This window comes from Monodelphis domestica, chromosome 1 (genome assembly GCF_027887165.1).
Source record: "Monodelphis domestica isolate mMonDom1 chromosome 1, mMonDom1.pri, whole genome shotgun sequence".
NCBI lineage: Eukaryota > Metazoa > Chordata > Mammalia > Didelphimorphia > Didelphidae > Monodelphis > Monodelphis domestica.
This window is the reverse complement of record NC_077227.1, coordinates 247,881,295-247,904,744: the sequence shown is the minus strand read 5'-3', so window position 1 is coordinate 247,904,744 and position 23,450 is coordinate 247,881,295. Positions and strand designations below refer to the sequence as shown.

The following is a 23,450-nucleotide window of genomic DNA, read 5'->3' as shown; positions in this document are numbered from 1 at the left end:
ATTAATTCTGATAATATGCACTTTTCTAACATAGTGACCATAAAATAACTCACAAAATACAGTACACAAAATAAAATTAATAACATGCAAAACATTTTTCTTACTAGTAATTCTCCAGATTTCTCTGTCCTTTTGTGCCAACATCTCAATTTTTAAGAATTATTTTGTACAATATTCATTTTTAAAACATATGAAATCTATAGCACCATTAATTCTGTACAGCAAATAAAATTCTTAAAACTAAAACATTTTTCAACCTGGATTTTAGCTTCCACTGTAATATGAGGAGTGGTGCTATATACTATACTTCTTTTAATCTCTCTACATTGGCTGCCTTCTAAAAACCAAAGGAGAAGTTGCTGAGAATTTAATCACTGCTGTTGAAAGACACCAAGACTAGAAGATATCAAGACTGGCGACATCTCAACATAACCTCTAATATTGTCCCACAGATAGCATTGGAGATTGTTAAGGACACACTAGCATCTGCTATGTGTACCATTTGAAATTCTTAAGGGTCTCAAGAGTATGGGAGCATAGAAGAGGGTACAGTGACTCCACAAATTCATAAGTATTTCTCCTTTCATTTTTTTCTATTGCTCATAGCCATTTGGTTGTCAATCTGAAAATGAAAATAAGCTTACTAATAAAATTAAGCAAATGTTGGAAGACACAAAAGTTAAATGTATGAAGGCCAAGTATCAACTATAATCTTGAAAATAGGGGAAGAAAGGACTCAATACCAAATTCCTTCTTTAGAAAAATAGTTTTGATACTCAACCTAGGGAGTTTGAAGCAGAGAAATTCATACCCATAGAAATATAGTAAAATAAAAATACTGTTTGTTATACCGACATCATTAAAATTATTTATAATGAACATAGATATATCAATAAGATATAACAAATAAAAGAAATGAGAGTTCAAAAAAATTAAATAGTATAAAAACATTTAGCATCATAGTCATATTAAGAGTACAATAACAAAAATCATGATTATGTCAATAGATGTAAAAAATGCCATAGACGAAAATTTAGTATTTGTTTATATTTTAAGAAACTCTAAAAGCATATAAAGTAAAATATTTTTTAATGTTTAATGATCAAAAGTACTTATCTAATCAATAAAACATTTTGGGTACACTAAAAAGTGCTTATCTAAAAGTAAAAGCTAGAAATTATTATAATGGAAAAACAACAGAAAAATTCTCAATTGCATTAGAAATAAAGCAAAGATGCCATTAATGTTATTAATATTTGACATTATGAGAAATATTAGGCACAAATATTAATGATATATAAGCAGAGAAAAAAATTATCACTGTGGATTTGATGATTTCCAAAGAAAACCCTAGAGAATCAATAACTAAGATAATTAACAGCTCCAAAAAAGTAATGATATAAAAGAAATTCAGAAGAATTTCATAAGTTCTGAATACAACTAATAAAAACCAAAAGGAAACAATGAAGAGAGAAATTTCATTTTAAATTACAACAAAAGTCATCAATATTTTGGCAATAATCTGACACAACACAATGTAAGGATGTACAAAAGGGTTGGTTTTATTTTATAAAAGTCTGGACTAGATTCTTTAAAATAGGGTCAACATGAATTTTATGAAATTCCAAAGTGATTTATTTAAAAATTTATTTACAAAATAGAGAGTGAGTGAAGGTAAGGAAATGAGAGAGAGGATAGGATAAGATATCTAGACTAAACATAAAGTATTTTGCTCTGACCCCTGGCTCAACCCAGGCAGGGAAGTTTAGTCCTTCCTGGAGAGGCTTCAGCTTTGAGCCAAGGACCTGGGGATGCAGGAAGTCTCTCTCAAGAGGACAGGTCTCTCCTAAGGCTAGTCTCTTCAGAAGGAAAGAAGTCAGCTCTTTTTACTCACCATGTGTCAGTCCAAAGGGAGAGATTTAAGAACAATCTCACCAGGAAAGGTCTCAGGACTAATCAGCAGATCTTCACCAGCCTTCAACTCAAAATCATAACTCCAGAAGAAGGTGCCATCTCTCTAAAAATCTCAGATGATTCTCAGAGGAATCTCTCCCATAGGAAGTTGTAATTCCCTTTTAAAGACACTTTCTTTTGCATCACTTCCTGTGCCTTCCTTCACTTTTCACGTGAACAAATCATAGTCTAAAGTCTTGCTTAGGACTGCCCAAGGGGCAGTCAGTCAATTCTGATTCGTCACCCACTATCGCACAAGTGGGTCACAGACCTTCCCCACCCAAGTGTTTACACCTTTGGTGATTAAATCTAAAAATGGGCAGGGGAGTTCATTTAATCTTCATAATCAGTGGAGAGATTCAATTTAATCTTTATAATCAATAGAAAATAAAATTAACCAAACTGAAATATTCCCCAGAGAATTATTGTTCAAGGCTAAATTATACCAACATTGTAAAACTAATCATATAACTTAAGTTAACCCCAAAATCTTATGTTATACTGATCAAATTACCAATAGGATTAAGAAATTAATAACAAAACATATATAAAGGAATAAAACAACATAGACACCAAGAGAAATGTAGTGGGGAAAGTAGAAAAGAACAACATTTCTTGTTCTTAACAAAGCTGATTTTTATTGACCGTTGCTTCTTTTTCCAATAATTTATGCATCCCAACAATATGTTCTCCAGTTTGCCAGGAATAGGATCAAATTTCAAACCTATAGAACTACAGAACAGTGGAATTTGTAGAAAAGAACTGTATCTATTTTGTAATTCTCACATTAAATGAAACCAGAAAAGAGAAAGAAATTGAATCTAAATGGAAGGATGTCTCACAGGCAAATAAAAGGGCTGGAAGAATTATTAGGTTTTTGTAATCTTTCACCAAAAGGTAACCAGAAACCTCATTTCATGCAATAGTTGCATGCCAGTCATCTTGTATGCCAGTAGGCACAATATCTATTTGCAAAAAAAGAAAGTAATTCCATTATGCACTGACTTCTATCTTTGCAGAGGAAAAAGAAATAGGGAAATTCTACAAAGCATCAAATAAGACATACCAAATTAAATCACCATTCATTTTAATACACAAAAACTTTAAGAAAAAGGTTGAAGGTGGAAATAAGCAGGTAAAATGAAACAATATGAATCAGGGTTAAAGAATAGAGAAAAGAAAAATAATTGTAGATTACTTAGAAATTTTATATCTAGAAGCCACAATCACGTTCTCCCAGAAAAGTTTCCTAAGATATGGAACATGGCAAGAAATGAATACTACCTCAAAAATGAAATTACTTTTTTGTTACTTATATGAGATCACTCCAAAATTGAGAAGGAGGCAGGAAAGGAAGGAGGAGGAGAAGAAAGAAGGAGATGGAGAAGGAGAATAAAGAGGAGAAGGATGAGGGGGATTAAGGGGGGCAATGATGAGAAAGAAGATATTTATTTAGTTTTGTAAGGTTTATAGAGTACTTTACAAATATGATCTAATGTTATCCTTACAACACTTCTGAGTGGTAGTTACTATTATTAACCCATTCTATACATGAGGAAACTGAGGCAGACAGAAGGGACATTAAAGACCATCAAGTCCATCTCTCTCATTTTTCAGATGAAGCGTCTGATTATAAATCAAAGTTAAGTGACTTACCTAGGTTTAACACCTAGTGAGTATCTTAGAGAGAATTTAAGCTCAGGTCTTTGTGATTCCACACATCTAACACTACCCAAGATGCTACTAGGTAGCCTGCTAATTATGGGTATCACTTCACATCTAGACTCAAGCCAGCAACCTCAGTATTACTCCAGATTAGTAGTCTCTGGTCCTCTACTCAACTAACTGGCACATTTGTCCATATTTACAATTCTAGAAAGCTCTGTGAACTCCTGAGGAGGATCAAGAATTGCCCTTGAAGAGCCTCCAAGTGCCTTGTAACAAAAAATTTTAACCAAGTCCATGTTCCTCCAACATTTTTTAGACAATCCCCTAATTCCAGTCCCTAGAGAAGGCACTGATGGGCTTGGAAATCGCTATTATCACCATCCCCACCCACAAAAAGTATGCAAATTAAACCAATGACAGCTTACATCATTTATTATCTTCAGGACATGATAGAGGTATACATTAATTCACCTCTGTCTCTAATTTAACAAGATAATCAATAAACATTTATTAAACACCTAAAATGTTCCAGTATCTGCACTAATAGGGGTATGGATTCAAAAAGAGGCAAAGGATAGTCCATACCTCCAGGGAACTTATACTAATAAGAGATGACAACTGCAAACAAATATATACAGAGTAAGATGTATACAAGCTAAATGTGAAACAATTAAACTGAGGGAAGGCAATAGAATGAAGAGGGGTTTGGGAAGATTTTCAGTGAGGGAATTCCAAATATAGAATTTTAGTTGGGATTTAAAGGAAGCCATGGAGGTCGGTGGGTAAAGTATGAGTAGAAGCACATTCTAAGCACACAGGACAGCCTGAGAAAATGTCCAGAGCCGAGAGATGGAGGGCCTTGTTTGTGGAATAGCCAGGAGGCCAGTATCACTGCACTGAAGAATATGTAATACTCCCTTAGGGAGTAGAGAATAAGACCAGAAAAGAAGTAGGGGGCCAGCTTATGGAGGGCTTTGAATGGCATAATACTTTGAATTGGATCCTAGAGCAATAAGGAACCACTAGAATTTATTGAGTATTAGCCAAAAGGGGACGGCCTCTTAATTGGTTTTTGTCAATGCGCCAAGTAAAACATTGGTTTTTCTTTCTCTCTTCTATTCCCCTCTTATCTCTAACTATTTTAATTTCCTCTTAGAAGGTGAAATTTTGTATGCACCTGCAGTTAGAAAATTTAGAGGTACAAGATGACTATGTTTAGTGACCAATTGGGGGAGACTAGTCTCCCAATCATCATCAGAGGAAATTGTGAACTTTAGATTTAGTCCACCCTGCTTAGTCTTTAGAATTCTAGCAATCTGGAATACATACACCCCAACTTAAGAATTAACTGTAGAGGAGGATGGCCTATGACTGGCATGTGCTAGCAAGTGATAAATCAGAAACAACTGACTGACCCCCTGGGCTGTCCTAAGCCAAGCTTAAGCCATCATTGGTACATGTGAGACATTGGAAGTTATGTAAAGAACTGCCTATATATTTCGCATCACTTCCTGTGATCCCTCTCTCAGTGGCATTGGGAGCCCTGGGCAGTGTTTTGGCATGCTTGAGTCATTTGGCTCTATAGTGTGGTTTAGGTGAGGTGTCTTTCATGAGCGACCTTAGTGAGTAAACCAAGGCTGATTCCTCTTTTCCTTGACCTCCTGAAAAGCACTATTCTCCTAGGAGACCCCTCATCTCAGAGGAGGCGTCGTGGCTAGAAGCCAAGCTAGATTTAATCTTCTGAGAAGGCCCCTTTGCTGAGGCCTCTGAACTCCCTTTGACTTACTCCAGGCTGGATAAAATCTCCTACCCTTACTTTCTACTCCTTCTTCTTAATTTCTTCCTTATATTGTAATTAAACCATCATAAAAATCCCAAACTGACCTGAGTAGTTTATTGGGAGTGAATTTACATCCCTGGCAACCACTAATATAATATATTCAATCAACAACCCTAATTTTACCACTAACATATCTTTTATTTTATTTCCTTCATGAGTTTTTTTTATTGTATTGTGTGATATGTGTCATCTATCAAGACATGGCCAATATGTATTGCATGAGAGCACTTGTATAATCTATATTAGACTATTTAAAGCCTTGAGAGGCAGGAGGGTAAGAAAAAATCCAAATACTAAAATATCAGAAAAAAAGTCAAAAATAATTTTACATCTAACTAAAAAATATATAAATAATAAATGTCAAAAAAATTTAAAGGAATTTAGGGCTGCAGGAAGCTGTATCAATGGTCTAAGCTTTTAGTACCCTGCGTGAATTAAAACTTGTAATGATAAATTAACTAGGATATTGATTGAACCATTCCAGGTTACTTAATTAGTAGACTACAGAATTGCTACAGGAATAGTTTCCCTAAATTTTAGCAAAGAATTTGATAAAAAAAATACTTCATACTATTTTCATGGACCAAATAGATGATATGATTAGATAAATTCAAAATTAATTGATTGGTCTCAAAAAGTAGTTGTTGCTAGTTTGATGTAAACTTATGATGGCCCTTCTCTCTGTAATATTTTTATCAATGACTTAGTTTAAAGTGTTCACAATGTATTTATCAAATTTGCATATGCCATACAGTTGAGATGGATAGTTAATATGCAGGATGACAGACAATTGAGACCCCAAAAGATTTCTAGACTTATCTGAATATAGTATGATAACATGCATACTTAGGTTTTAAAAAATAGATTTCCTAAATAAAAGATGGGGTAGACATAATTAGACAGGAAATTTCTAGGAGGAAAAAAGAGCTGGGAGTTTTAATGAGAATAAAACTCAATGGATCAGCAGAATAAGACAGAAAAGCTCATTACAAGAGCCATCATCCTCACTCCCATATTTGTACAGGAAGGAAACTATGGACATTGAACACTGTACATGCCTTCAAATCTGGCTGATGTATTGGTTAGTTTTGACGAACTGAAGATTTTCTTTCACCTCATTTATTCTTTTTATAAGGGATGATTCTCCAGGAAAGGGAGAAATGAAGGAGATAATGATAAATGAAAGTAACATAAAATAAATTATATTTTAAGTGCTTTTAAAGAGAGAGGGTTAGCTATAAGAAAAGCAATAGTCCCGCTATACTCATTTTTAATTTTTTTTTAACTTTTATTAGTCTTTTATTTTTAACACTGGAGAAATTTACAAATTGCCTACATCTGTGGGTGAGCTGTCCTAACAAAGGAATATAATTAAGCAAAACAAACAATACAAAGAACTGATCTGAAAGTAAAGGCAATATTATGAACCCGTAGCACCTACCCCCAGTTTTGTTTTTTATTTTCTTTTATTTGGTAGCTAAAATAAAATCTCTTTTCTCTCCTCACTACCTCCAAACTATCAGGAGAAAAAAGAAAATTCCTTGGTTTTTTATCTATTTTGTTTTATCTTCACTTTTAGAATTGATATTACTTTCAAAACAGAAGAGAAAATGGGCTAAGAAATTATGATTAAGTGACTTGTGCAGGTTCCCTCAACTAAGAAATGTCTGAAGCTTCATTTGAACCTGAGACGTCCTGCCTCCAGGGCAGTGAGCCACCTCATTGCTCCTAATCAAACTTTTTGTTACAATTATTCAGTAAAGGAAAGCATGTTCCTATTTTGGCTGCATAAAAAAAAAAATACCTGCATTTCATTCTGCATCTTAAACCAATCACCTCTCTTATCAGGAGGTGGACAGTATGCTTCACCAACATCTGCTGGAATCTTGGATGGTCACTGTATTGTTCAATGTTCTTACACCTTTCAAAGATGTTTGTCTTCAGTATTATTACTGAATAAAAATATTCAGTTCCATTCATTTCATTCTTCAAAATCTTATAAAAAGCCCTTAATATTCTTTGTTTTTATAACATAGGAGGAAGAGCATGGATTTGTCCTTCTCAAACTACTTAATTTACTCTACATCATTTCCTAAAAGTATTTCCATGTCTCTCTGAAATCAATTTCTTTATTTTTTTATAGCAGAATAGAACTCTGCAACATTTATTTAGCAGAATTTGTGTTCAGTTTTAGGGACCACTTTTCAGGAAAGACACTGATCAGCTAGCCAGTGAGCAGAGGACAAACAAGATAGTGAAAGACCTAGAACTGCTGCACAATAACTATCTTAAAGCATCTGAAGATTGCCATGTGGCAGACAATTAGGGCAAAGGGTGAAAGTTTCAAAAGAGGCAAATTTAGGCTAGATGTCAAGAAAAAGCTTTCAACAAGGAGAGCTATCCCAAAGTAGAACAGGCTGGTCCTGGAGGAAGTGAGTTCCCCCTAATGAAATTTCTTCAAAAGAATTTGTTAGAAACAATGCCAAAGGGATTCCTTTCTAAGGGTAGACTTAGATTGCCATTGAGGTCTGTTCCAATGCTGACATTCTGTGATCTCTTTTTAACAATGAGATAGCCAAGAAGTTCCAGTGCTTTATAAAGCTCATTTTTTTTTCCTTCCTCACTGAAATAATTTCTGCCTGTGCTTCAGCACTTTAGTATTGAGGATCTGCCATTCTGTTGAGCTAAATTCCCCTAAAGTACACTAGTCCATTGAATCCTACCCTTCTCTTCTTTTTGCCCTTTGAAAGTTACTATCATAGGGGGCAGCTGGGTAGCTCAGTGGATTGAGAGTCAGGCCTAGAGACGGGAGGTCCTAGATTCAAAACTGGCCTCAGCCACTTTCTAGCTGTGTGACCCTGGGCAGCCAGAGTCAGAGTCAGCTCATGCTACAATTAGTCAGTGAGCAAAGGGCAACTCTAGAGCAAGTGAGGGGTACCTCTGGGTCCTAGGCAGCTGAATAAGACCACCAAAGACCTACCCCTGAGAGCACCTAGACCTGAAATCCCAGCAGGCTGAAGAGCACAGACTGAGGGCACCTGCAGGGAGATAGCACAGAGAAGGGCAGCAAACAGTGAAGCTGCAGAGATTCAAGAGCTGTCCTCAGGCAAAATCTTTGCTCCTTAGCTCCATACACAAAGAGCCTGCCAATCTCACTCAGATTTCTGACTTGAAAGGGAAAGAAAAACCACCATAGTGATGGCAAACACTACCCAGGAACAACAACTTCCCAACACCAAGAAAAACAAGAAGGAGTTGACCCTGGATAATTTTTATGGAGGAAAAACCCAGGCTACAAAGTAAATAGAAGAGAAAATACAAATAAATGCACCAAAACCTTCCCCCCCCAAAATGAAAATTGTTCACAATTCCTTGAAGAATTTAAATTGGAGCTTATCAAAAAGATGGAAGCTTTTGGGGGGAAAAAAAGTGGAAAATAGTTCAAAGAGAAAATAACATTGTAAGGACAAGAACTCCCAACTGGAGAAACAGCTGGAAGCCACGAAAAGCAAGATAGACCAAACCGAAAAGGAAAACCAGTCTGTAAAGATCAGAATTAGGCAACTGGAAGCCAATGATCTTGCAAAACAGCAAGAATTAATAAAGCAAAGCCAAATGATGGACAAAATAGAAGAAAACATAAAATATCTCACTGACAAGATGACAGATCAGGAAAACCAATCACGAAGATACAATGTGAGAATCATTAGTCTACCTGAAAACCCATAAAGAAACAGAAATCTTGACATCATACTAATAAATTATCCAAGAAAATTTCCCTGATGTTCATGAAGAAGGGGGCAAAATAGACATTGAAAGAGTACATAGAACACCCTCTACGCTAAATCCTCAAAAGAAAACTCCCAGGAATGTAATTGCCAAATTCCAGAGCTTCCAAGATATGGAGAAAATTTTACAAGAAACCAAAAACAGACAATTCAGATATCAAGGACCACCAATCAGGATTACACAAGATCTGGCAGCTTCCTCACTAAAGGAATGCAAGGCTTGGAATATGATATTCAAAAAGGCAAGAGAATTTGGGTCTTCAACCAAGGATCACCAATCCATCAAAAATGACTATATATTTCCAGGGGAAAGTATGGGCATTAAAAAAAAAAAACAGATTTCCAAGTATTTGTAATGAAAAGACCAGAACTAAGTAGAAAGGTTGATATCCAAACACAAAGATCAAGAGAAACATGAAAAGGTAAATAAGGAAAAGAGGGAAAAGGGGAAAAAATGTTTTTTATTCAAACTTTATAATTTAAGGGCTTCAATAAGATCAAATTATGGGGGAAATGTTATTTTTAACTCTCAAAAATTATATTTACTATTATAGTAATTAGAAGAATCATCTACAGGAAGAGATTGGGGTAATAAGTGGTATAAGATGATATGCAAAAAAAGAAAAAGGGAGGCGAGGAATAGAAGACGGCACCAAGAGATGCTTAAAGACAGAAAATAAATAGGATACTCTTTATCACACAAAGATATACATGGAAGGGGAGGGGAAGAATACCCTTATAAGAAGGAGAGGAAGAGAGTGCTAATAGGTAATACTTAAACCTTACACTCAGTGAAATCAATTCTGAGAGGGAAGAGCATCTAGATACATTGGGATATTAAATTCTATCTTACACCACAGAGAAAATGAGAAAGGAAAACTAAGAGGGGTAGGGAAGTGGGGAATACAAAAAGGGAGGGAAAGAGAGGGAGAAGGGGACATAATAGACCCTAAAAAAATAATTAGTAAAAAAAAGAGAGGGGAAAGAAAGAGAAGCATATTAAGGGTGGGGAATAAGGGGGCCAATTGAAAGGAAACCACTGGTTTGAAAAGATATAGTAAAAGAAGAAAGGACAGAACTAGGATAGGATATCAAAATGCTGGGGAATACACAAGTGGCAATCATAACTTTGAACATGAATGAGATGAAATCACCCATAAAACAAAAACAAATAAGGAAATGGATTAGAAACCAAAATCCTACCATAAGTTGTCTACAAGAAACACATATGAGGCAGGTAGACACTTATAAGGATAGAATTAAAGATTAGAACAAAACCTATTGGACCTCAACTGATAGAAAGAAGGCAGAAATTGCAATCATGATATCTGACAAAGCCAAAGTAAAAACAGATCTGATTAAAAGGGATAGTGAAGCTAACTACATCCTGATAAAAGGCAGTATACACAAGGATATATCAGTAATCAACAGGTATGCACCAAATGATATAGCATCCAAATTTCTAAAGGAGAAACTAGTGGAGTAAAGAAGGAAATAGATAGTAAAACTATACTAGTGGGAGACCTGAACTTACCACTATCAAATTTAGATAAATCAAATCAAAAAATAAATAAGAAGGAGGTAAGAGATGTGAATGAAATCTTAGAAAACTTAGAGTTAGTAGATATGTAGAGAAAAATAAATAGCAACAAAAAGGAATAAACCTTCATTTCATCAGCACATAGTACATTCACAAAGATTGACCATGTATTAGGACATAAAAACATGTCAAACAAATGCAGAAAAGCAGAAATGATAAATGCAATCTTTTCAGATCATAATGCAATAAAAATAACAATCAGTAAGGGTACATGAAGAGGCAAATCAAAAATTAATTGGAAATTAAATAATTTGATTCTCCAAAATCAGTTAGTTAAAGAACAAATCATAGAAACAATTAATAATTTAATTGAAGAAAATGACAATGATGAGACATCCTTTCAAAATCTATGGGATACAGCCAAAGCAGTACTCAAGGGGGAATTTATACCTTTCACTTCATATATTAACAAATTAGGGAGGGCAGAGGTCAATGAACTGTACATGCAAATCAAAAAACTTGAAAGGGAACAAATTAAAAATCCCCAGATGAAAACTAAATTAGATATTCTAACAATTAAGGGAGAAATTAATAAAATATAAAGTGAAAGAACTATTGAACTAATAAATGAGACGAGAAGCTGATATTTTGGAAAAAAAAACAAGATAAAAAAGTATTCATCAATCTAATGAAAAAAAGGGAAAGAAGAAAAGCAAATTAACAGTATCATAGATGATAAGGGAGACCTCACCTTCGATGAAGGGGAAATTAAGGCAATCATTAAAAACTATTTTGTCCAATTATATAGCAACAAATATGGCAATCTACATGATATGGATGAATATTGACAAAAATATAATTTGCCTAGATTTATAGAAGAAGAAATAGAATTCTTAAGTAATCTGATATCAGAAAAAGAAATTGAATGAGCCATCAGAGAACTCCCTAAGAAAAAACTCACAGGCCTGATGGATTCACAAGTGAATTCTATCAAACATTCAAAGAACAACTGATCCCAATACTATACAAACTATTTGATATAATAAGCAAACAGGGAGTTCTACCAAATTCCTTTCATGACACAAATATGGCACTGATTCCAAAACTAGGCAGGTAAAAAAATAGAGAAAGAAAACTATAGACCAATCTCCTTAATGAACATATATGCAAAAATCTTAAAGAGAATATTAGCAAAAAGACTCCAACAAGTCATCATGAGGGTTATTTATTATAGTCAGGTGGGATTTGTACCAGGAATGCAAGGATGGTTCAATATTAGGAAAACGATACACATAATTGACCATATCAACAAGCAAACCAACAAAAATCACATGGTTATCTCAGTAGACTCAAAAAAAGTCTCTGACAAAATACAACATGCATTCCTATAGAAAACACTAGGAAGTATAGGGAATAGAAGGTCCTTCTGTAAAAATAATAAGCAGTATTTATCTAAAACCATTAACCAACATCATCTGCAAAGGAGATAAACTAGATACATTCCCAATGAGATCAGGAGTGAAACAAGGATGCCCATTATCACCTCTATTATTGAACATTGTACTAGAAACACTAGCAGTAGCAATTAGAGAAGAAAAAGAAATTGAAGGTATTAAAATTGGCAATGAGGAGACCAAGCTATCACTCTTTGCAGAAGATATGATGATCTACTTAAAAAATCCTAGAGAATCAATTAGTGGAAATAATCAACAACTTTAGCAAACTTGCAAGATAAAAAATAAACCCACATAAGTAATCAGCATTTCTATATATCTCCAACATCTCAACAGCAAGAATTAGAAAGAGAAATTCCATTTAAAATCACCCTAAACAATATAAAATACTTAGAAATCTATCTGCTGAGACAAATACAGGAACTATATGAATACAACTACAAAACACTTTCCATACAATGAAAACTAGATCTAAACAATTGGAAAAACATTAACTGCTCATGGGTAGGACGAGCTAAGATAATAAAAAATGACCATCCTACCCAAACTTATTTACTTATTTAGTGCCATTCCCATTGAAGTACCAAAAAACTTTTTTACTGAATTAGAATTTGAAAAAAACAAAACAAAGTTCATTTGGAAGAACAAAAGATCAAAGATATACAGGGAAATCATGAAAAAAAAAATGCAAAGGAAGGTGACCTTGCAGTCCCAGATCTCAAACTATACTATAAAGCAATGGTAATCAAAACAAGATGGTACTGGCTAAGAGACAGAAAGAAGGATCAGTGGAATAGGCTTGGGGTAAGGGACCTCAGCAAGACAGTCTATGATATGCCCAAAGATCCCAGCTTTTGGGACCGTGACAGAGGCTGGCACTAGAGAAAAATTGCCAGATTGAAGAATATGTGAAATTCATCACCTTGATGGGGGAGGGGCCCCAGGAGTGGAATCCGGAAGGAAGAGTAGTCTCTCGATCTTGAGACACCGAAGAGAGATGGTAGTAAAAAGACTTTCTCCTGAGGGTTACCCACTTTTCCTGCTGGTGACTGGAAATCTTTCCCCCCCCCAACACTTCCCAATTGAAGGGACTTTCTGAAGAGAAACCTGAGCAGACTTTACCTCAGCTTATGTTGCCCAGGGGTGAGTCAACCTGACTTTCTCTCAGGGGCCTCATTTCTCTCAGGGCCCTGATACAACTACAAAACACTTTCCATACAATGAAAACTAGATCTAAACAATTGGAAAAACATTAACTGCTCATGGGTAGGACGAGCTAAGATAATAAAAAATGACCATCCTACCCAAACTTATTTACTTATTTAGTGCCAAGGCCCGATCCCCTCAAACTCGAGGAGGGAGGAAAAGGGTTTAGATACAGACCGGGACCACCTTTTCCCACTTTCCTTTTCCCATTCTTCCCTGCCCATTATTTCGTTTTGTATTACATGATTAAGTTACCATTAAAAGTTATCTGTTCCCCAAGCTGACTGTGAGTGAATGGATCAAGAGAAGACCTTTTGGTTGTGAGTAGTGGAGGGGGGACATGAGGGACAAGAGCGAATTGGGTAGAGCAGCTTTAGCTAAGGAGGGAAGGCAGAAGAGGAAACATTTTCAAACCCCCTCTCCTTAATCTGAGCCAACCCATTATATCTGCTATCTCCCCTAAACCCCACTTTGAGAAGGGGGGGTTCTCCTCTCTTTCCCCCTCTCCATACTGAAAGTACAAGCTTCCCATTGGGGAACAGAACTTCCATTTTTTTATCTTTTTTTAAGACAGTTGGCACCCCGGATTTTAGAAATCCCCATTTATTATTTTATTTAAAAAAAAAAAAAACCTTTAGTGGCTGTCACCAACTGTCATCAACTATCAGTTCTGAACATTTCAATTACAACTCCTGAGGTGAGCAGCCTTTGTCACTGACTCTGCCTAGCATTTTCCACAAAGGATCAAAAACAGCTTGATTCCTTGTGGGGGGTAGAACAAGACTGTTACCAACTGCCACTCTGGTTAGTTACAATACTGAGGGAGAGAGTCTATTGTAAAAGGGAGGCTGTAGTAGGGCTATCAGGAATAGGATCTAGCCTTCTTGGATCCTATCTAACTAGAAGCAAAGCTTGTGGGGACAACAACCATTTTCTAACTGTTAACTCTTGGCAGTGACAGCCTAGAGAAGATCTAATGGGAAACATGTTACAACTAATACTTTGATCTTCTGTGCTGGAAATAATTGCCTTTTATTAGGGCTACTGTATCATTTATAATACAGTGGCAGGGATGGTAGACTATGTTCTGGGGACTTTAACCAATATGACTATGGGATGGACACAGTTGCCAATGAATTATCTAGATGTAAATTACCTATGGAAAATTATACCCCAAGTCTATTTTGTATTCATGGTAGTAACTAACATCTTAAAGAATATCAAAGCTATTGCCAACCTGATCTTCCCAAAGAAAATTGTATATGCTCTAGTCACAAATAATGAATTATAGACATTGCTTGGTCAAATCCCTATTATAACTGAGATATGCCAGGATTACATGCAAAGAACATAAGGCATGGGGAAGGGAAAGACAAGGAGACTGGGGACATGATGGGACAGATTAATAAGGATGATGACTAATAATGGGACACCATTATGTGCAGTGGGGGGAAATGACCTTGCCAATAACATACAAGCACCAATTAATACATCTGCTAACAATCTTGCAAATTCATCAAAGGCTCAAAAGATTATGCCTTTGCGTGATAAAGCTAAGGTCACTGATAACTCTGGCATTTTACATGCAAAGGTTCATAAGTCATTCACTACCCATGACTTAGAGTCTTTACGTAAACATACCCCTAAATTTTTATTAGAGCCTCATCCCACAATTAAAGAACTAAAGAGAGCATTTCATCTCTATGAACCAGATTTTGAGGATGTAGAAATTCTGAACTTTTTACACCCCAGGAACTAAAAATTTTATTGAGCAAACTAGAAAAGATTCTTCACTCACGAGCTGGCCAGAAGTTTTTGAGGATCTGGATTTTTCTAATCCAAGATCAATGGCTTATCTAAGAAAATGCCATGAGGATCTATTGCATGAAATGAAGCAATTGTCAAAAAGACCCAATGCATGGGGAAAATTTGACAGGTTATCCCAAGAGAAAAATGAACACCCAAGCACATTTATTGATCGCCTTATTTAAAAAAAAACAAAAACAAAAAATGGAGGGACTGTTAGGTTTTAACCCTAATTCAAAAGAATGAGAAGCACACGTGAGGAGACAATTTCTTAAGCACTTGAGAGATTTCTTCAGGAATTATTACCCGAAGTTTGACACCATCTCACTTAATGATCTTAGAGACACTGCCACCTATCTTCATGATAACAAAGGAGATCAAGAAAAAGAAAAGAATGATCTAAAGAAAAAGCTCCAAGAGACCTCTGAAATGTTAAAGCAGAAAGAATGAGAGGAGGTTAAGAACCTGGCTACAATTAAGACATTTAACAGACAAACCCCACAGTATAGCCAGACACCCCAAAGTCAACAGAGGGTACAAAGAGATACCAGGACTTGCTTTTTATATTCTTGTCAAGGACATATAGTAAGAAACTGCCCAATGAAACATCGCTATGAGCATGGCCAAAATAAGAGAGATGGGAAAGGTCAAAATGCATATTATCAGGGAAAAGTATATAATAACAAAAACTATGGGAGACTGGACTCTAACAGCAAGCAGTGTTGCTCTCACTGCAGACTTAGAGAACAGGAGATGCCAGACCTGAAATCCATGGAAGCAGCAATAGCTTCTGGAGCAAAACCCCATTATTCAGAAGTTGTAGTGAGAAATAAGCATCATACCACTCGAAGCCAGGCTCTAGCATTATCTAGTAAAAAAGAGACAATTTTGTATGGTACCCCAGGGAGAAAACATGAGGGCATAAGCATAAAGGGGGAAAAGGGAGATGGTAGAAAGGAAAAAAAATTTAAATTTTAGAGATGGAGATACAGATAGTTGGGCAAGAGGCCAAGGAAAGCAACTTAAATATAAAAGTATAGATTTGAGGTGGAAAATGAAATTGCACAGATAATAGCAGACATGAAACATGATATTTATGGTTCACAATACATGGGCACACAAAACTGCATGGAGAAAAGCAAGGAACAGATTAAATCCTTTTTGGAAAAATTTTTAGCATGCAGAATGGATCTAGGCAGTGGAAAATCAAACAGGGCTAGCAAATCTTTCAAACAGCAACTTAAGTATCTAGACCATTATCTCTTTTTATTTTTTTTTTAAGACAGGACCAAAATCTACTATTTGATAAAAACTGCTGGGAAAATTAGAAGACAGTGTGGGAGAGATTAGGTTTGGATCAACATCTCACACCCTACACCAGGATAAACTCAGAATGGGTGAATGACCTGAATATAAAGAAAGAAACTATAAGCAAATGAGGTGAACACAGAATAGTATACATGTCAGATCTTTGAGAAAGGAAATACTTTAAAATCAAGCAAAAGTTAGAAAAAAATCACAAAATGTAAAATAATTTTGATTACATCAAATATAAAAGTTTTTATACAAACAAAACCAATGCAACCAAAATTAGAAGGGAAGTAACAAATTTGGAAACAATCTTTATAACAAAAACCTCTGACAAAGGTCTAATTACTCAAATTTACAAAGAATCAAGCCATTCTCCAACTGATAAATGCGCAAGGGATAGGATTAGGCAATTTTCAGTTAAAGAAATCAAAACTATTAATAAGCACATGAAAAAGTGTTCTAAATTTCTTATAATCAGAGAGATGCAAATCAAAACAACTCTGAGGTATCACCTCACACCTAGCAGATTGGCTAACATGGCAACAATGGAAAGTAATGAATGCTGGAGGGGGTGTGGCAAAGTAGGGACATTAATGCGTTGCTGGTGGAGTTGTGAATTGATCCAACCATTCTGGAGGGCAATTTGGAACTATTCCCAAAGGGCGATAAAAGACTGTCTGCCCTTTGATTCAGCCATAGCACTTCTGGGTTTGTACCACAAAGAGATAAGAAGGAAAAAGAAATGTACAAGAATATTCATAGCTACACTCTTTGTGGTGGCAAAAAAAAAATGGAAAATGAGAGGATGCCCTTCAATTAGAGAATGGCTGAACAAATTGTGGTATATGTTGGTGATGGAATACTATTGTGATTAAAGAAATAACGAACTGGAGGAATACCATGTGACCTAGAACAACCTTCAGAAAATGATGCAGAGTGAGAGGAGCAGAACCAGGAGAACATTGTACACAGAGACTGATACACTGTGGTACAATCGAATGTAATGGACTTCTCTATTAGTGGCAATGCAGTGATCCAGAACAACCCAGAGGGATCTACGAGAAAGAACACTATCCACATTCCAAGGAAAAACTGTGGGAATAAAAACACCAAAGAAAAACAACTGCTTGATTCCATGGGTCGAGGGGATATGATTGAGGATGTGGACTCTATATGAACATCCTAGGGGACAGGTGGGTAGCTCAGTGGATTGAGAGTCAGGCCTAGAGACAGGAGGTCCTAGGTTCAAATCTGGCCTCAGACACTTTCTAGCTGTGTGACCCTGGGCAAGTCACTTGACCCCCATTGCCTAGTCCTTACCACTCTTCTGCCTTGAAGCCAATACACAGTGTTGACTCCAAGACAGAAGGTAAGGGTTTTAAAAAAATGAAATTAAATAAATAAATAAATGAACATCCTAGTGCAAACATCAACATGGAAATAGGTTCTGATCAAGGACACATGTAATACCCAGTGGAATTGCATGTTGGCTACAGGAAAGGTGGGGGTAATGGAGGGAGGGAAAGAATATGATTCTTGTAACCAAGGAATAATGTTCTAAGTTGACTAATTAAAATTTTTAAAATTTTAAAATTTTAAAAATAAATAAATATTTCAGTTCATTAGGGCACAGGTTTAATGAACAAAATGAATGGATGATTTGGGCCTATGAATATGAAGGTGGCATTAAGAACTGATCACAAGGATGATTTCTAATGTCTCCTAAGGGCAAGGTTGGGAAGGTAGAGAAGATACACACATTCAACTATATTCTCTCACTTGAGACTGCATGTGATGAATGGTATATACTGACAAAATGACATAGAATTATTTTTGGCATCTATGGCCCTGGAACAAAAATGGCAAGCCTATGGTAGAACACTACACACCCAATATCTCTATTTTCGCTCAGACTGTTCCTTTCATGTTTAGGGTGCTCTGTCTCATTACATCCATTACTTGGAAATCCTAGCTGTCTTAAAGGTCTGACTGAAGGGTCATTTACTACATGAAGCTTTTACCAATAACTTCTGTGCTCTCTCCTTTCCCAAAATTACTTTTCATTTACTGTGAGTATATTATACTGACTTCTTTCTTTGCATATGCCAATATATCACAGTAGAAGATAAGCACCTTAAGAATAATTTTGTCCTTCAGTTTTAGTTTCTGTAGCAGTCTGAAAACACAATGTATGTCACATCATAGGTGCTTAATGAATGCTTAAGTTGAAATGAATTGGCCAACTTGCTTTAGCAACAGCAAGGTCTGTATGTATGTAATCTCTATGGCAAACAATACAGAAAGCACAGAATGCTAATAAAGTCTAAAAAATGAATACAAGTCTGGTATACAATATATAGGTGAATAACACAAAATCATAAGACCAAGAGCCATTCCCCAAAGGGGCCATCAGTTATGAGAGAACAGTTGTTAAATTAAATTGCTAAGAGTATTGCAAATTATGAATGGCCACATGAAAATACGCTTCAATTAACTAAGTGTAAGAGAAATACAAATCAAGACTATATTATACCATATAGTTGGAGAAAATTTAAAAAGATAGAAAAGGATAGATTAGAGGTACTATGAAAAAAAAAAAGGTATTCATGCTCTCAGTTGGAACACCTGTGAAGTGGTCCAATGGTTCAAATTCCATTTTGTAATTACGTAAAGGTCTAAATTATCCTCATGTTTTCATCTGAGAATCCCACTCCTGGGTATATAACCCTAAGGAGTCAAAAGAAAAATAAAGTTCCAATGTTACTGAAATATCCAAAAATGTATTTTTTTTAAGATAGCAAGTAGAAACAAAGTAAGTGTCCACTGACTAGGGAATCAATGAAAAATCTCTGCAAAGTCATGTTATGGAATTCATTAAGAAATTCCTACCATGCATCCAGTATAAAACTCTGCATACCGTTAATCCCAGTAATACCACCATTAGGTCTGTTTCCCAAGATGACCAGGGGAAAATGAAAAGAACCCTATATGTTCTAAAATATATAAATATTTGCCACCATAAAGAGAGCTGCTATAAAGCTGTGTGACCCTAGGCAAATCACTTAATCACAAATGCCCATCACTTGCTGCTCTTCTGTCTTAGAGCTGATACTTAGTATCAATTCTAAGAGAGAAGGTAAGGATTAAAAAAAAAAACACAGGGAAAGATCTACATGAAATTATGAAGTAAAACAAGTATAACCAAGAGAACATTATATATAGCAACAAAAATGCTAGAAGAATAACTTGTAAATATCGACCTCTGTAGAAAGAACTGATAAAAAAGAACGATGAAAGGCAGTCAATAGATATAGATATATAATTTGGTCAAATGATATCTTCTACAGTGAAGGAAGGCAAAGAAGGAAGAGAGGGAGATACCTGGGAATTGAATGTAAACTTTTTTTTAAGAGAAAGATTATCAATAATAAGAATTCAAAGAAATATGGGAAGATTTGTATAAAACTTATGGGGAATAAAATAAGGAGAACTTAAAGAACAATGTATATGGGGATCATTAAAAGAAATTGAACTCCAAGTATTAGAAAAATGAATGAAGAGAAAAAATCTATTTCCTTCTTCATACTAAAAGGAGGAGGTCTTGAACAGTTTCAAGTACTGTCTCTGAATCAGACAATTATATGTAATTGTCACAAAGTTAGGTTCTATCTAGAATTTGAGGTGAAGGGAGTGGCTATGTAGGAAGATAAAATAAATCTTTTAAAGGTATTTTTTAACCTAAAAGCAGGGAATGTAATTTACTGAAGTTACATAACATTTTCTCTAGGTTTTGTAGAAGTATTAGCCATTCAGATTTCATTTTAACAAAAAAGAGCTAAGATGAGTGTAAAGTACTTTCAAAGTTATTTTCAAAGCTCTTCAAAATCACATTAAGAAAAGGAATTACCTGTTAAAATTGCCTTTAATTATGTCCTGTTTCTTCCTTTCTAGTTACCTATCCTTCTAACTCCCTCCTTCTATAAAAACCTCTAAAAGGAAAAATTCCACAACTTACTGTAATAGTTATGGTACTGCCCATCTCTGTTTCTTGTTTAACTTACTTCTTTCCTATGTCATTTGCAAAACTGAACTATGAAATTTATAACAGAACTATTAGGATAGTGGTTATTTTTGTAGTTTTGACTTTTAAAAAAACAACACAGGAGTTTGGATTGGTGAGAGTATTCCCTTCAAAACTACCTTCAACAGCTAAAAAACCTAAAAACCTTTTAAAAAGCTAAAAAAACTTTCCCTTCCCTAACCCAAAGTACAGGTTTGTCTGACATCACTTTTAGCCTGTATCCACAGTAGAATTGTCAGGATACATCAATAAAACTTGGACCCTAATTTGGTTTACACTATAATCCCTTAAATTAACTTGGGCATCTTGGAAGATGACAAACTGGTTTAGATAAACAACATGGGGGAAATTACTTTTAAAATGTTTATCAAATACAGAAAATTTTAAAAGGGAAGGAGACATTTAAGTCCTTCGTCATGTATGCTAAATCACTATACTTTTCACTTTCATCTTGTTTGGGGCATTTTTGTTTAAAATAAAAAATCTACCTCTTTATCAGGTAATGAATGTTTTCTTGGCTAGCATATGTCAGGTATTTTTTAAAGTGGTATTTAATTTCAAAAATAAAGTTGCAAGAATTTGTTTTACTCTAAGACAAATTCAGATAATTGATCACACTTTTGTTCTTAGAAGAAATGACAAGGCAGGTAAGTGATCCTGGGCAAGTTGATTAATCTCCTCTCTAAAATGGGAGCACTAATATCACCTAGCTCATGGGGTTTTTGAGAAAATCAAAGGATATCATATGTGAATCACTTTGGAAACTTTAAAATGCTATATAAATAAATAGCTATTATCATTACCATTATTTCACTGAAGACTTTTGAAGTCATGAAAAAACTGAAAATGTCAGATATAATTCTTTCAAAATGTCCTTTGCATGAAATGTGGCAATAATCTTTTTTAAAATCATTATTAATTTATTTTTAAGGATTTTTCCATGGTTACATGATTCACATTTTTCCCCTCCTATTTCCATATTATTCATATTTGTAGTAATCTTTTAAAAACCCAAACCCCAAATCCCCTACCCATATAAGCAAGTGATAAATCCTGTTTTTCTTCTGCAAAAATAAATAAATAATGAATGAATGAATGTCAAGGAAGACCAAAGGCTAATTAAGAATATTATATTGAGATAATAATCAATCATAATTTTCTTGTCTTTGTGCTAAATATCTGGATTCAGTTAGCCCCAAATATGTAATTGTGAAAAAAACTAAAATAAAATATATTTGAAAGAAGATATTTTACTAGAGGAAAAGATTTATGATAAGAAAATATATTAAAAGTAATTTTTTAATATTGTAAAAAATAGCATTAAAATATTTATGAAAGTTTATTATCTGACACTGTTACCCAGTAAGCCAGACTGAAAATATCATATACACATTCATTCAAGCCATATTAGTTATTGCCAGGAATAGGCTAAGAAGTAAACACTACTGTTAAAAATATTTTTCAGCCAATTTACAAAGTACAACATGGACATTTTTAAAACAGAGTTTCTTAATTTTTTTTTTTTGCACCATAGACCCCTCTGGGAGTATGGTAAAGCCAAAAGAATACTTTTTAGGATATTTTTAAATGCAAAAAATAAAATATGGCAGATTAAAAAGAAAACCAACTATGTAGAAATGAACTACTTGCATTAAGAACTTCTAATATATAATATATAATCCAATAATTTTTAAATCTACAAAGAAAATGGGTTATATTTAATAGAATAAAGGAATTTTTTTCCATTTGAGTTTTGAAACAGAATGAAGAATATTTTTTAAAGTTAAATGTTCAAAGCAAGTCAGTATTAAGTTGTTAAAAGAGGAATAAAATGATTAATATGTTTAATAAATCTTGGAAAAGCCAGAGAAACTTGGGAAGATATGTGAACTGATGCAAAATGAAGCAAAAAGAACCAGAAAACATATAAAATATAAAAATATAACAGGACTATAAAAAATGTAAATGGAAAGAACAATAAAAAAATCAAAACTGAATGCTATGAAGTTGAAATGACCAAAACTTGGCCTCAAATGAGAGAATAATGAATTGTTTGCCTTTCTTTGCAGAGTTTAGAGGCTATGAGTTTGAAACATTACACATATTGCTGGATTTGTATGAATTGTTGCTTAGTTTTGTCAAACTATTTTTTTAGTTGTCCCTTTTTGAATTGTCTGGAAGGAGAAGAAAAAGAGATGTATCAAGCAAAGAAAGTAATGTGGAAACAAAAGACAGCAATAAAATTTAAACTTAAAAAAAGGAAAATAGATGTATCAGGGCAAAGAAAGAAATGTAAAAACAAAAGATAACAATAAAATTTTAAACTTTTTTTTTAAAGGGAATTATTTCCTCTTACCTGATTGTTCTTTTCTGTAAGATGCAAAACATTCTCATTCTGTTTCTCCAAGTCTCGTTCTAAAGCCTTATATTTGAGCTTCCACTGCCGGATAGATTCCTGAGCTTTTGTTTTAATTTCTTCCTTCTTCTTCTCTGATTCCTGCCTCAAAGCCTCTGACCGCTGGAATTCACTAAGGTATCTCTCTGCTTCCTTGGTAGAATCCTCAGCTTGCTGGACCAACTCTTTGACATGGGAATTGGCTTCTATCCGTTCACTCTCACATTCCTCATAGCGTTTCTGAATCTCTGCAAGTTGTTCCAACATCCGCACTTGCTGTTTCTCCCTCCTCTCTAAGTCAGATGATAAAATCTGATAATTAAAAAGTCATGCATCAATGCTAGTTTTCAGCATATTCCCATGTAAAAATAGAATCTTTAATATTAAAGGAAACTGTACCTGTTTAGT

The 23,450-nt window shown here is 34.7% G+C and overlaps 1 protein-coding gene across 13 annotated transcripts in view; it reads right to left on the bottom strand.

The window, feature by feature from the left end:
- CEP128 (centrosomal protein 128) overlaps positions 1-23,450 on the bottom strand; it is a 566,439-nt gene that overhangs the window by 383,715 nt on the left and 159,274 nt on the right. For all 13 annotated transcript variants that reach the window (XR_008914955.1, XR_008914954.1, XM_056810609.1 and 10 more), the window contains one exon: positions 23,004-23,354. Coding sequence is in view for 11 of the 13 variants with exons in the window: in XM_056810609.1 (XP_056666587.1) it covers positions 23,004-23,354 (351 nt within the window). In the remaining 2 variants the exon portion in view is untranslated. The remainder of the gene's footprint in view (positions 1-23,003; positions 23,355-23,450) is intronic.